Source organism: Grampus griseus (genome assembly GCF_964374135.1).
Source record: "Grampus griseus genome assembly, chromosome: X".
NCBI classification, from domain to species: Eukaryota; Metazoa; Chordata; class Mammalia; order Artiodactyla; family Delphinidae; genus Grampus; species Grampus griseus.
The window spans coordinates 16,857,730-16,873,191 of record NC_138999.1 but is presented as its reverse complement, the minus strand read 5'-3'; the positions used below and the strand labels follow the sequence as shown (position 1 = coordinate 16,873,191).

At 38.3% G+C, this 15,462-nt stretch overlaps 1 protein-coding gene across 5 annotated transcripts in view; it reads left to right on the top strand.

Annotated features, from left to right (window-relative positions):
* Positions 1-12,844, top strand: part of RPS6KA3 (ribosomal protein S6 kinase A3) — a 110,135-nt gene extending 97,291 nt beyond the window's left edge. For all 5 annotated transcript variants that reach the window (XM_082680774.1, XM_082680777.1, XM_082680776.1 and 2 more), the window contains 4 exons: positions 3,089-3,165; positions 3,918-4,035; positions 6,634-6,774; positions 7,421-12,844. In XM_082680774.1, coding sequence (XP_082536900.1) covers positions 3,089-3,165; positions 3,918-4,035; positions 6,634-6,774; positions 7,421-7,543 — 459 coding nt within the window. In that variant the 3' untranslated portion in view covers positions 7,544-12,844. The remainder of the gene's footprint in view (positions 1-3,088; positions 3,166-3,917; positions 4,036-6,633; positions 6,775-7,420) is intronic.
* The last annotated feature ends 2,618 nt before the right edge of the window (positions 12,845-15,462 follow it).

The window sequence follows — 15,462 nt, the reverse complement described above, 5'->3', positions numbered from 1 at the left end:
ATCCTAATATAGGGCTTATGTGCCAGTCACATGTATTAACGGATTTCATCCTCAGAGATATAATTTATATATAATAATTCATTCTCATTATAACTTATGTGAGGTGAGTACTTTTATTTGCATTTTATAGGAAACCAGGTGCACAGTGAGGGGGTGATGTCATTTGCCTGTGGTCAGATCTAGATCTGAGCCCAGGCAACCTGGCTGCAAAGTCTATGCTTTTACCATGTGCTAGATATTTCACAAAAATTGTAATAGTTGATAATGTTAAGATAGTTGGATCCCCCCTCTGTTTTCCAAACTTTTTGTAATTTTGTTACTTTTTAGATAGAAAAATATTTTTTAAAGATTATTTGAGTCTGTTCTCCCAGAGATACTAGAACTGATGAGGGACAGATTCTTTTCTTCTTTGTCCACATATCCACAGCCTCTGACACACATTGGTGTCCAAGCGTGGCCCCCTAATCCAGCCATCTAATTTTTCCTCATGATTGTTTCCTGCTTCATATAAGCAGTCTGCTTCTTGAAATCACCATGTAGCTTTTATGCCTTGGCACACTGGAATGGTTTTTGGAATGTTTTTTGCTTTAGACCCTGCCTCTAAATTCTCCTTCAGGAAATCTTCAGTGATCATACTGTCCTTAGACCTCTTTAACTCTTTGTCTCCTCTTTACCATTTAGTCATCTGGGTTAAAACTTTAAAGTCCTCCTGAAATCTTCCTTCTCTGTTATTTCTCCACATTTAGTCTGTTGCCAAATCCTTTCCATTCTGATTCCTAAATATTGTAGACCCCTTTTCCCTTACCCCATACATCCAATCTTTTTTTTTAAATTTTATCTTGCCGTATAACATACAGTAAGATATATTTTTTAATGCTTTTCTTTTTAAAAAAATTTATTTTATTTACTTATTTTTGGCTGCATTGGGCCTTCGTTGCTGCAAGCGGGCTTTCTCTAGTTGTGGAGAGCGGGGGCTACTCTTCGTTGCGGTGCACGAGCTTCTCATTGCAGTGGCTCCTCTTGTGCATGGGCTCTAGAGTGCAGGCTTAGTATTTGTGGCACATGGGCTCAGTAGTTGTGGCTCGCGGGCTCTAGAGCATAGGCTCGGTAGTTGTGGTGTGGCACATGGGCTTAGTTGCTCCGTGGCATGTGGGATCTTCCTGGACCAGGGCTCAAACCCGTGTCCCCTGCATTGGCAGGCAGATTCTTAACCACTGCACCACCAGGGAAGCCCTATACATCCAATCTTTTACTAAGTCCTTCCCATTTTATCTTTATGTCTTCCCCTTCATGTCCTGCCTTACAAATTGCCTCCTGTGAGGTGGCCTGTCTCCATTCTCTCTTCTTGCCAGCATTTCCTCTATGCCTTGAGTTATCTTTCTGGTATACACATCCACTTATTTTATTTTCCTCTTTAATGCTTCAATAACATCTGATTGCCTGCAGGGAAAAAAATCTAGATTACTTAACAAGCTTTTTATAAAAAGCTCTTCAGTGAACTCCCTAGCGGTCCAGTGGTTAGGACTCAGCACTTTCACTGCTGGGGCCCAGGTTTGATCCCTAGTCGGGGAACTAAGATCCCGCAAGCTGTGTGGCGCAGCCAAATAAATAAATAATTTAAAAAGCCCTTCAGTCTCTCTAGTATCCCCTGTCTGGAAATCTGGCCACACTGAACTTGCCTGGCACTAAGCAGGCTCTGCTCTCTTGCCTCTGCCCTTTGAGTGTCCTCTGCCCTCCCCCACCTCTTCACTTTGCCTCCTGAATTCTTACTTATGGGCCCAATACAAGCAGGCTGCTCCTAGCTTTCCCTCTCTCCCCATATCAAGAATGAATTGCTTCCTCATCTTTGTACTCATATCCTTTACACATATAGTTTTGTTAGAATACTTATCATGTTGAATTGTTAACTATGTATATGTTTATTTCCTTTGCCAGATTCTGATTTTCTTAAGGAAAACCATTGTTTTGTATTTGTCACAGTTTTTTTTCCTTATTGAAGTATAATTGCTTTACCATGGTTTGTTAGTTTCTGCTTTATAACAAAGTGAATCAGCTATACATATACATATATCCCCATATCTCCTCCCTCTTGCGTCTCCCTCCCACCCTCCCTGTCCCACCCCTCTAGGTGGTCACAATGTATTTGTCACAGTTTATGCCTGATAATAGTTGGTGATTATTAAATGCTTGAGTAAATCAAATTATATATATATATAAAAGAACAGTTTTGCACTATACCATTTATACTTAGTTATATGTTTTCTTAATTGTTTTATGTTAATCGTTTCTGCAGCCCCATACAAAATATAAATACATTTAAATAAGAAATTTACCTTCAATTTATTTTTATAGTCCACTGTGTGCCACAGCAGCATTCAGTAAATTAATTTGAATATCAAAATTTAAATTTATACAATTCTCACCTATGAACGTGTCTGACATAGGTCCATGGCCAGAGTCCCAAGCAGTTGTTAGTTCACCGAGAAGGAAATAAAGTTTTAAGCTTTAAAATGCCGGGGGCTTCCCTGGTGACACAGTGGTTAGGAATTCGCCTGCCAATGCAGGGGACATGGGTTCGAGCCCTGGTCCGGGAAGATCCCACATGCCGCGGAGCAACTAAGCCTGTGCGCCACAACTACCGAGCCTGAGCTCTAGAGCCCGCGAGCCACAACTACTGAGCCCCGTGTACCACAACTACTGAAGCCCACGCGCCTAGAGCCCGTGCTCCCAACAAGAGAAACCACCACAATGAGAAGCCTGCACACCACAACAAAGAGTAGCCCCCGCTCGCCGCAACCAGAGAAAAGCCCGCTTGCAGCAACGAAGACCCAATGCAGCCAAAAATAAAATAAATAAAATAAAATAACTTTTAAAAAAAAGATTTAAAATGCCAAAAAAAAATTAAATTTATGTATATGAATTATTAGTAGTAGAAGGTTCTAGAATAGGATTACTATATTGCCTTGTTTGTTAATCATGTTCTGTTTTTCTTGTGTGCATTGATTTAGGAGATATAATTCAGTTCACAGCCTGTCCAAATCTATATAATAAACAGCAGTGTGTTAATACTAATTTTTACTTTTTCTAGGTTTTAAAACGACAAGGCTATGATGCAGCTTGTGATATATGGAGTCTTGGTGTCCTCCTCTATACAATGCTCACTGGGTGAGTATGTACCATATGTTGTAAGCATTTATTTATCAATATTTTGTTTAAATTATCTAGGTTTATTTTTTCAATCTCTATGTTGTAATATCTTTCCTTCCATATTTTCTCATCTTGTTTAATAATACAATCCTATCTCCCTCTCTCTCTCTCATATTTATAGCTATATCATTACTGTTTTCTGTAGTGTAGTGTTATTAATGTCTTGAGGTCATAAGTTGATTTTTTTCCATATCTTTTTTGTAGTCTAGTTATGTCATAAACATATACTGTTTTTTTGGGGTTTTTTTGCGGTACGCGGGCCTCTCACTGCCGTGGCCTCCCCCGTTGCGGAGCACAGGCTCTGGACGTGCAGGCTCAGCGGCCATGGCTTACGGGCCCAGCCGCTCCGTGGCATGTGGGATCCTCCCGGGCCAGGGCACGAACCCGCGTCCCCTGCATCAGCAGGCGGACCCCCAACCACTGCGCCACCAGGGAAGCCCCATATACTCTTTTAAATATTTTATTCTATAATGTGTCATATCTTATTTATATTATTGTGTATTAAATCTAAATTAATATTTCATAACTTATATCTTGACCTGGTGCTTTATGAAGCTTCATGTTGTTATTTTTTTACTTTAGTAGGTTTTAATAAAGTATTACATTAAATGAACTACTTAGAGTACTTTTGGTTACTGCAAATAAATATAAAAATTACCAACCAAAAAAGAAGTTTTATTCATTAGCATTTTAATTCTATTATAAATTAGTTACACTCCATTTGCAAATGGCCCTGATGATACACCAGAGGAAATATTGGCACGGATAGGAAGTGGAAAATTCTCACTCAGTGGTGGCTACTGGAATTCTGTTTCAGACACAGCAAAGGTAAGTATGGCTTCCTATTAAAAGCTTTTGAGAAAATAATTTTTCATAATCCCTAGTGAGAAAAAATAATATCAGTTAGAAACTTGTTTATAAAGTTGTATTGAAATGATGTTACCAAATAACTCAAACTCAAAAATTGACAACTAATTTTGTTTCTTTCCCAGAATATATTGGTTTGGCTTTATTATCTATATATCTCAAACTACTTCTTACTGATGAACATGATGAATAATAATGGTGGTGGTCTTCATGATTTGTGTGTCTCCTCTGTGCCTCACACTGCACTTTACCTAAATTATCCCATTTAATCCTCTTAACAACCCTGTAAAATAGGTGGTAGTATCACCATTTCACAGTAGGAAACCAAGGCCCAGAATTTTAGTGTGAACTTATCCTCAGTTATACACCAGGCACATGTGGATGCTCAAAAATAAATAGCTGATTCCAAAGCCCTTGTTCCCTAGAATAACTACACCATTTTCTATTTTTGGTCCATATTATGAAGAAAAGGGTCAATCTTCTTCACAGTAGACAGTAATTTAGTTTTATATGTCTGCTTGAAATCTATTTGGAAAGCCTTTCTCGCTGGAAGACCTGCCATCCCCTGAATAACGCTGATTTGCTTTCTAACCCTGCTCTAGTTTCACTTTTTTTTTTTTTTTTTAGTTTCACTTTATTTAGAGAAAATTCTTCTTTAAAAAGAAGAGCAAAGTTTTTCATTTCAAAATAAGGAAAACATAGAGGAGATGAGGAAGATACATATTGGTAAAAAGTGCTGGCTCATTTTGCTTAGAGGTGGGTGCTTGAGTTGAGGTGATTGCATTAGTAAATAGGGTATGTCAGAAATTTTTATAGATACTTTTGGCATAGAGATGAAGCCTCAGTTGACCAGCTTAATGCCTGTGTAGATAATACTTAGTTTTGTAACTGTATTTAAAGTGATAGGTTAGCCTTTCCCCTTGTTTAACAATAAAATTTTTTAAACCAGATAATTTATTTTCCTGGGTACTTGTTTACTTTTTTTTTTTTTGCGGTACGCAGGCCTCTCACTGTTGTGGCCTCTCCCGTTACGGAGCACAGGCTCCAGATGCGCAGGTTCAGTCGCCATGGCTCACGGGCCCAGCCGCTCCGCGGCATGTGGGATCTTCCCGGACCGGGACACGAACCCGTGTCCCCTGCATCGGCAGGCGGACTCTCAACCACTGCGCCACCAGGGAAGCCCCTTGTTTACTTTTTAATTCATGTATTGAGCACCTACAATGTGCTTCATAAGTGAAGACTCCAGGGATAAAAGATGTGACTCAGATGGAATTCCTGATCTCAGAGAGCTCACAGTCTAGTTGGGAGATAGCCAAAAATATACAGTACAGTGTCACATGTGCTGTTACAATGCTCTGTTTTGTATGCTAAAGAAGTTCACAGATGATGCTTGATCAGAAAAATTTCAGGGAAAGCTTTCCAGAAGCAATGAAGGGATTCGCCACGCAGCTTTGGGAAGCAGAAGGACGTAGTCCATCCCAGGCTGAGGGATCAGCCCATGCGTGGTCCTGATGGAATGGGAATGGCAGAATGCCTCCAGGGCAGTGCAAGGAGTTTGGTATGACTAGTACCAGGTACACGTGAGAGGGTAGCCGATGAACCCCAATTATGGAAGGCTTTGTTGATCATGCTCAAGATTTGGAGTTTACTCTAAGTATTGGGGAACTGTTGAAAAATACTAAGCATTGTAGTGATCAGATTTTCCTTTTTCAAGGTCACTCTGTGAAGTAGTAGTTCTTATCCATTGGAGTCCACCAAAAACTTTGTCACGATCGGTTGTCAAGCATATCAAGTAATGTTACCGTAGAAAGTATCAGAGTTTACATACTGCCTGCTTTTTTTAATAAGTTAAAGCAAGTCGAGGTTATCTCTATAATTTTTATAATTTGGTTCTCATTCACTTGCATTTTATTATGCTTTTTTGAGTGCAAGGCAGGTGAGGATGAGATACAAATAGAGCACAAAAAATTGCATCCAGCTCACAGCCTATCTTATGAATGCCATGTGATTACTAATAACGTTTGCTAATTTGTCCAGTTAAGACCTGTGATTGCAAGTATAATGTAATACGGTGAATACCCACAAAATTGGGAAGTAGAAAAAAAATAAAAATAACTCTGTAATCTTTGAGGGGAGCATTTAGAGCCCTCAAGTTAATTCCTGTTATTGAACAGTTATGCACTGCTTTTCAGCATTACCAATAGCACAGAAACGTCTTAAGTAGCTGAAAATTACTTATAAATAAATCCACAAAAATGTAGAAAACTCAGAATATCTGAGGGAAAAAAAGAGCCAAAGTCCTTAAAGATACATAAAATGTGGTAAATTTACCCTTTGTAATACACCAAAATTACTGTTACTCAGGGAGGAGAAAACAAAGACCTAAGTTTTTGCTTTTTTTTAAACAAATTGTCATATTGACTAAATTGCTTTGCACCCAAAGGTCTGCTAGTGGGAAAAAATAGTGTCATAGAAGCCAAGGAAGAATACTCAACAGTATCAGGTGCTATGGAAAAACAAAGGTTTAAGTTTATTTTATTATTCTTTTTCCCATTGTAGGACCTGGTGTCAAAGATGCTTCATGTGGACCCTCATCAGAGACTGACTGCTGCCCTTGTGCTCAGACATCCTTGGATCGTCCACTGGGACCAGCTGCCGCAATACCAACTAAACAGACAGGACGCACCGCATCTAGTCAAGGTGAGCAGCCCATTTGGGCACTGTGTGCCACATGTCCTCCAGGAGAGATTATGAGACGCCCTCTCCGTACCACAGCACCTTGCCCTTTCACTTTGCCTCTCAACCTGCATCCAGTTCTTGCGTGGGAATCTCTTACAGTGGGTGATTTAGAAAAGAAAAAGTCAAGGCATGCCAAAATAGCATAATAAAACCAGTTTAGGAATGATTTCTGAATTTATCAATCAGATAAACTTTATGGATTTCCTAACTTTTCTTTGTACCTGTCTTTCTTACGCACAACCCAAAGCAGACTCTTGGAGGTTGTCAGCAGTGGCAAAATACAAATTCTAAAACAGCATGCCTTGCTGACTCTCATGGTAAAGGATTGCAAAGGAAAAACAAATTTAATAGTCCTGAGAAAAGTAAGGACTGCTTGTTATGAGCCCACCTGTGTCCTCTCTCATCGATAATTTCAACCTCCCACATTGGCCTCTTCAGTTTTAGTTAAATCAGAGGATTTGACCTGTGTGGTTATTTTCATTATGAGCCTAATAAAATCTATATAAATTTGCATATGAAGAAAATATCTGGGAAAAAATCATTTCATATTCTGTGTACAGGTGACTACCCATTGTCATTATTTGTGACCTTTCTTTCCTGTTTTCAGGGTGCCATGGCAGCTACATACTCTGCTTTAAACCGTAATCAGTCACCAGTTTTGGAACCAGTAGGCCGCTCTACTCTTGCTCAGCGGAGAGGTATTAAAAAAATCACCTCTACAGCCCTGTGAAGTGACCTCAGTGAGATATTTGGTACCATGGTGTAAGCTGATAGCACAAGTTCTGGCGACAGGTAGCACATATCTGAGAGACACCTGCAGGCACACACTGTCCCAGCTGGTACCCATAATGCTGCTGCTCCTGCTGCTCTCCCGCTTTCGTCTCTTCTCGCTTTAAATGATTGTTAGCAGGTTAGATTTTCCTGGAGCTTCGGCTGAATTGAAAATGGAAACATGATGAAGATATATTCACTGAATCAACAAGAAGAATAATGAACATATGAATACCACCTAAAAATACACTGAATAAAGTACTCTACACCACATAGCATTATTTTTATAGGAGATATTTCATGTCCCTTAAATATTCTTTGTTAGTTATAGGGATGGACAGTTTATGTTAAGCACTTAGCTTAAACAATCCGTTTATATTAGCACTGTATCCCTTGTGCCATCCAACATTTTGTATGTTTTTGTAAACAGTTCATATACAGTACATTTCTGTACTGCTTTCTTTAATGTATACATGCCTTGTTTAACTTGGAATCTATTATTAATCAATTGACTATGAATTCTGGTTAAATAGTTCACCTGGATTAACGGTATTGTTGGACAGCCCTAAAAATGGCCAGATTGTAGAACAGCTGTTGAATGTAATACTTCCAAAATGTACATATCTTTCCCCATGTCTGTTTCACTGGTCCGTTCGTTTGTTTCTTAAAGTCAGGTGCTCTGGCAGGCTAACCTAGAGAGCTGTTATGGTAAAGAAAGTTATCATATGTGTGTGGTATGACATCAAGAGTACACCTGTGAAGTTAGTCCATATACTTTGCAACTCCTTAGGGTCTTTTTTCCTTTATTAAGGAAGTAGTCCTTGCACTTTTAATCTTAAATAGTATCCATTCTTAGTAGTTGACATAAATTTGGGATTTTTCCCAATATACATCAAAGGCCTTTAAGAGGCATGGTGAAGAGACTGGCGAAGGAAAATTTAGCAACAGGTCATTGAAGTCCCATTGAATATTTCATGTTTAAATAGATCAAATTGCAGAATTTAGCATATGAATAACAGGATACCTGTTCTTGTATACCTGCAGGAAAAGTATGCTTTTTTGGGGAAAAAAAGTAAATCATAATTCTATCCCATTAAGATGCTCTATATTAAACACTAATTTGAATGTAATAAAGGCCACAGGCCTCTCTATGAAATTGGACTTAAACTTTCTTATTCTAGGGAATAAAACATTCTTGATCAATCATAGCTGAGGTAGGCTAAGTGAATGTTCAGCATTGAGTGTTTTCTGAATTCCTCCTGATGATTTATAGCCATATAATGCTTTCTTTTCTTTTTTTTAAAATGTTTATTGGAGTATAGTTGATTTACAGTATTGTGTTAGTTTCATATAATGCTTTCTTTAACTTCAGAAATGATCACTTTTCATAATGGTCACTGGATCTGCTTAGATTAGAGTATTCATTATCTACATCTAATTTGTTAGTTTCCACAATATCATTAAAGAAACTTCTGCATCCATTATTACCTGTATCTTTGCCAAGCTACCTAGCATACATCAATATGTAATATGAAAAACATATGAGCAAGGAAAAGGTGATTTAACTTATCTCATCAAGAATGTGCCTGAACAGATCTTTCCTAGTCATGTACTAAGTCATTTACATCAGAACTCTTTTTTTCCTGCCAGAAGCTTTAAATCTTCCCCTGAGAGTACAAAGCCAGGAAAGCATGGTTTATCTAAATATCTTGGAAGCCACTCATTATTCCTTAATTTCTCCTCTGTGCAATTAAAGGGAAAGAGGAAATCTATCATGCCTTTTGCCCAAGTGACACAAAATGATTATTGCGTAGAAAGCAAATGTAAGTTTATCTTCTAAATAAAAAATGTATAGGAGGAGGGATTTCAGAAGATCTAGATGGAGAAAGTTTTTAAATATTCTTGAGTATATGGATGCTAACTATTAACAGCTGCTTTCCAATGCCTGGAAAGAAAGCTTTGTTTTCCTTTCTCCTCTATTAAGTGTTCCCAACCATGGTCATCCCAAATTTTTGTCACTTTTAAAATGTTAATGTAACTCTAGGCAGAAAAAAGATAGCATTTTCAGATTTTTGACACTAACACTATTCCATAAGTGCTTAGGTGTATTGCCCATCATCATCTTTTAGAACCAGAAGTAAATGTGTAAATGCTTTTAAATTATCTAGTCCAACTTTCTCATATTGCAGGTAAAGAACCTGAGACCCAAAGCAAAGACTAGAATCCTTAACTTCCCTTTCAGTTTTTTTCCCTCATAACACCGTGCTGCCTTCCCCTCGTATTATCACTCGACCACAAACTGAGCTGTTCAAAAACTATATATTTCCTGGGGCAGTCCTCTACTAGTATATGAATGCCTTCTTTGCCTAGTACAGCTGCCAGTTTTATTGGAGAAAAGCAAGTTATATGTTCACAAAACTGGAGGCTTTCTGCCTAAAAAGCAGTTCACGAGTATAATTTATTTCATCTGTGATTCTGGTGTTCCTATTGCCTTTGACAGAGCAGACAGACTTGGCCAACAATGTGCTCTAAATGTAATGCTTGTGCTGGGATAACCTTTCCATTAATTTCTCCAAGTCCAGTTCCTCCTGGCCCCTATAGTTGTGGTAGTGAGGCCCTTTCCCAGTTAGTCCTGCTGGTTACCAGGGCTTCTCCCAGGAGGTTTTATTTCAATCTGAAAGATATTTCAATATGAAAGAAGGAACTAAACTATCAGGCCACTTTTACAAACCTCCTCTTAGCTTATAATCCACAATAATATCCAGAATGGTAGACTTAACATTACCAAGCACGTACTGGAAAATATGGATCACACTACCATGTGTTTTCTAGCTTCCCTTTCAAGTGATGATGCTAAATTAAGGTAAGTTTTTTGTCCTTTTAAGCTGTCGTATAAGTAAGTCATTTCAGCTCCTAATTTATAGATATGTCTTCTAAGTACAATAGACCCTTCACTTTAACAGATCTGATGTGGATTCATTTATTCACAAGCAACCCCAAAAGTCCAAAAATATAATAATTTTGACAGGGCACAGAATCAAGATGCTGTGAGGCTGGAGACTGACGTGTGGGAAAAGTCACTTAGTGAGTATCTGGAGAGGGTGTGGTGTGTATGCAGTAGAGATTCTACATTTCACACACAGTGGGCTGCAAAGAGCAGGTTTGGGCCAACCATTTCCCAACTATTTTTAAGAAGTGGTTGCTGTTGGGACCAGGGGACATCTTGGGAGGTGGGGCTAGCCTGTTAGCTGTGCCCTGTACCCTCAGCCCAGGAAAGATTTTATGAATGGGCAGCATGGGTTGGGTAAGAAAGAGGCTGGGGTACGTCCAGCCTCAGGTGAGAGCAGAAAAGCGTTCAAGATTTGGGGGCTTGGTATAGATGTGCATCACCATGAAAGTCGGCAATACACATTTCAACATGGCTTTGATTTTCTCTACTTCCTGGCCTTTATAAATGAGCTAAAATTTTTCAGTCTTCTTTACTATTGAGAATTCTCTCTTATGGTGGTATCCAGCATTTGAGATTTATGAAGGCATTAGGACAGATATCTCAGGAATGTAAATGGTCAGAAAAGGTCTGCTTTCTGTGACGAACAGATATGATGGGTTCCATGGCTGACCTTGGTGCTTAAACCAGGAGGTTTCAATCCAGTCCTAGAGTTCTGTCCCTCCAAAAGGTCCAACTCCATGTGACTAACAAACTGGATGTATACTTTGAGCCTTATTTAATTCACAGATAAGTTGACTTAACTCAGCATTTTTATTTCAATTAATGAAAATAGTCCTCTTTTCACCTCCAGATTGCTTACATTTTGCTGGTCTCCCCAAGTGACCATTGGTGGAGACCAGTTAATGAAGGAATGAAACTCGCTTTCTTGGGAGTGTGGTATTCTGCAGAGCCACGCTTAACCACTTTTTCTAGTGAAGAATCTACAGAATGATAATAACTAAATATGGATGGCCAAGAAGAATTTGTATCTACAGTGCGCTTTATGTATTTTTGACACTGCTGTATTCTGTGTGATCGAGTGACTTGTAACTGGTTCCAATGTGACTGTTTGCAAAGAATTCTAGTAACTAAGTCGACTTAATTTTCTTAAGCCTTGTATTACTATCAGTCTCACATTTACCACTTTGATTCCAGTCTTTTAACTGTTCATACCAGGGCATACCAAGGGTTGGGATGAGAGCCTACTTCCTACCTCTTAAGGCACTTTCCTCATTATTTTGCCATATAACCTTGAAGTGCATGATAAGCTGTTTAAATGTCCATGACTTCTCCCAGAGCAACTAGCAAAGTATATGACATTGAATAGAGATTAGTGGAAAGGAAAATTTAGAGACTAAGTTCAGAGGTGCAAACCTCAAGAAAACCTCTTTAGAGCACATACCATTTGAGTACAATGTATGTAAACGTATGTGAGAAGAGAGTCGCTATAATAGTCCTCTCTGAGTAGATTAGTTCAATATCTAATGGAAGTGAAAATCTTTACTCCTATTATCACTATAGTACTGAGTGAACTGTATACTGAGTTTTTCAAACAAGTACTTAAAATAGAACTTAAATACAAAGCAAGGGCATAAGGATAAAGGTTTTGGTTTGCGTTTCTCTAAGTGTAGTTTACCATCTAAGGCTTTGTTTTTTAATTTTTAAAAAAAGCTTCAAGGTATTGCCATTCCTTAGCATCCTTAATGATTATGGGTGATGAGTTTTTAACTCTTAAAATTACATACCTGTATTATGTTTATCTTAACTCTTACCCTAAGCAAAAGGGAAGGTATACACCTAAGGGATGTAATTATTTTGCATTTTTGGCCATGGGTGGGAAAGGGATGGGTATCTACTTAAACAGTTTTTAAAAAAGAAAAAAATCACAAATATTTTTCTACTATTATATATGATTTTACTTTATACTAGTTTCTCTCTAGTAAGGCATGCCAGAAGCCCAAGGCACCATATCATGAGTTCACATGTATTGTACCTTTTATTGGTGGTTAAATCGCATCAGATGCTTGGCCCTGCTGCCATAATTACGAAATGCTTGTAAAGGATTAAATATCACTGAATACTTTAAATTGTTTTACTTAAGAATCTAATCTGGGAAGTTTTCAAATCATACTATTAATGTGTAATCAGAGCTCTTTCAGATGTATCCATGAATAATCCTGGAACAATATTGCTTGTATTCCTGTCACAGAACAGGTTTTGTAATCTTTAAAAGAAATGAAAATTTATATAATAAAGTTTCAAATAAATTCATGTATGTCCCTTTATGAGATTATTTCAATTATATGACTGTTAATCCTTCATATTATCAAATTATTCTATCTGAAGTATACATTTATCAAATTGGATTGATAGACCTTAAAACAGGAATGTTTCTGAGTTAATAAGAAGTGCAAAATAATTTTTCTACGCAAAGTCTTGGTTAACCCAAACAGTTTGTCAAATCAGACTCATCAGTCATAGATCGTAGCCAATACCAAATTTGATTAATGATTTAAAGGATACAGGGCGATCACTAGGCACAGGTGAAACAGTCTTCTCTTGGAGAAGTCCAACATTACCACGCTTAGCTCCACAATGCCCTTTTTCTCCCTCATTACGGTGCATTTTGAATTCCAAATTAAAGGACAGTTTCCTTCTGGGCAGTGTTTTCAGAGACATTGTATAAACAAAGGGAGTCATTTGGTTTTGCATCGTCCTCTTTTTATACCTCATTAATTACACAATTTAAATGATGAGCCTCATTCTCCAGCCAACCATGCCTCATAAATTCATAAATTCCAGGTTTTACAATAAGCCATCTCTATAGACCAAGTGCGTCTTGCTACAAGCTTTTGAGAGAGAAGAATTTTTCATTTTCTTTCCGCTAGTAAATATTAGCACTTTTAAAATGGAAATTTGGGGAATTCCCTGGAGGTCCAGTGGTTAGGACTCCAAGCCTCCACTGCAGGGGACCCGTTTTTGATCCCTGGTCAGGGAACTAAGATCCCCGCAAGCTGCGTGGCACAGCCAAAATAAATAAAATGAAAATTCGATTGAGGTCTTGATTCCTGGTAGAGAGGGAATGGGTTGTAGGCCTGCAGCTAGCCCTTTTCTTCACAGTTGACATTTTTAGTAGTTTTATACTATGATGGTGCATTAGTCTGTTAGGACTGCCACAGCAAAATACCACAGACTGGGTGGCTTAAAAAACAGAAACTTATTTTCTCACTGTTCTGGAGTCTAAAAGTCCAAGATCAAGGTGCTGGCCAGGTTGTGTTCTTCTGAGGCCTCTCATTGGTTGATCACCTGAACTTCTATCTCAGGAACACCCTGAATTTCCTTACATCCTTGCCTTTATACTGCATCCACTGAGCAGTAACTATGTTGGAAGAAACCATACAATTATGCAAAAGGATACCACTGCAGATTTATGTTATCCGATCTCAGCTAAGCTCTCAGTATCGTTTGTCAATTATTTTGTTTTTTCCTTGGACAGACCCATTTTCCCATTTCTTTTTTTTAAACAGCTTTATTGAGATATAATTTACATACCATAAAGTTTACCCATTTAAAGTTTTTTAGTATATTTACAGAGTTGTGTGACTATTATCATAATCTAATTTTAGAACATTCTCATCATCCCATAAAGAAACTTTGTACCCTAGTCAGAGCCACCATTGTCTTTTGCTTGGACTATTTGGGGTAGCCTCCTGCATGGTGTCTGTTTCCTCCCTTGCCCCTCTACAGTCTGTTCTTAACACAGAAGCAAAAATGATCTGTTCAAAACCTACTAAGGATTATAACAAGTGATCTGCTCTCCCTACCTCTCTGATCTCATCTCCCCAAGCTCCCCTAGCCACATGGGCCTTCTTGCTGTTTCTTGAATATGCCAAGCACGCTCCCACTCAGGGTCTTTGTCCTTGCTGTTCCCTCTGCCTAGAACACATTTCCCCCAGATGTCCCCATGACTCACCTCCTTCAAAATGATTCTGATGATCAGTCATGTTTGGGAGCCATCCTGTAACAGAAATGAAGCCTGATTTTTTTTCTCCTTTGGTGTTTTATATTGGGTAATTGACAGAGACTTTTGATTTTTAAATATTTAAACTTAAAATATTTGGAATCTGATTACTTGCCACGTGCTAGGCATAATTACTGAACACTTGAATGCATTATATCAATTTAATTCCCACGACAACCCAAAATGGTAAGTTCTATTCCTACACCCAATTTAAAGATGAAAAAAACTGAGCCTTATAAATAGGTTAAGTAACTTGTCCAAGATCATATAGTAATAAGTTGCTGCAGAGCTGAATTTGAACCGGGTCTCTCTAACTCCAAAGCCCAAGTTCACAATTATTTGGCCTGGAAGTAAAATTTAAATAAATTTTATAGCTATCCTTTCATCCTCAATCGTGTAAACTGCAAAATACTACAGATGGAAAGAGAAACCCGGATCTTTCCATTTCCTCTAAGAAGTGCATCTGTCACTGGTTTGTCATCCTCAACTCTTAATAATGTTTTGGGCTGGATACTGCTTTGTTTAGGGGTGACGGGCCTGTACTGTGCACTGTAGGATGTTTAGCAGCACCCCTGGCCTCTGCCCACGAGATGCCAGCAACACGGCCTTCCTTCCCCAGATGTGACAACCAGAAGTGTCTCCAGACACTGTCAAATGTCCCTGGTAGAGAACCACTTTGTTTGACAATTGTACTTTATTTCTCTGTCACTTAGGTATGTCCACCTCCTTAGAAAATGTTGAAATGCTAATGTTTTCAGAAAGGTGATTTATTTAAAATAAGCTTACTTAAAAATAAAGCTATTCATCCTGCATAGTCAGCTGTATTAGCTTGCTGAAGTTACCATAAACAAAGTACCACAGACTGGGT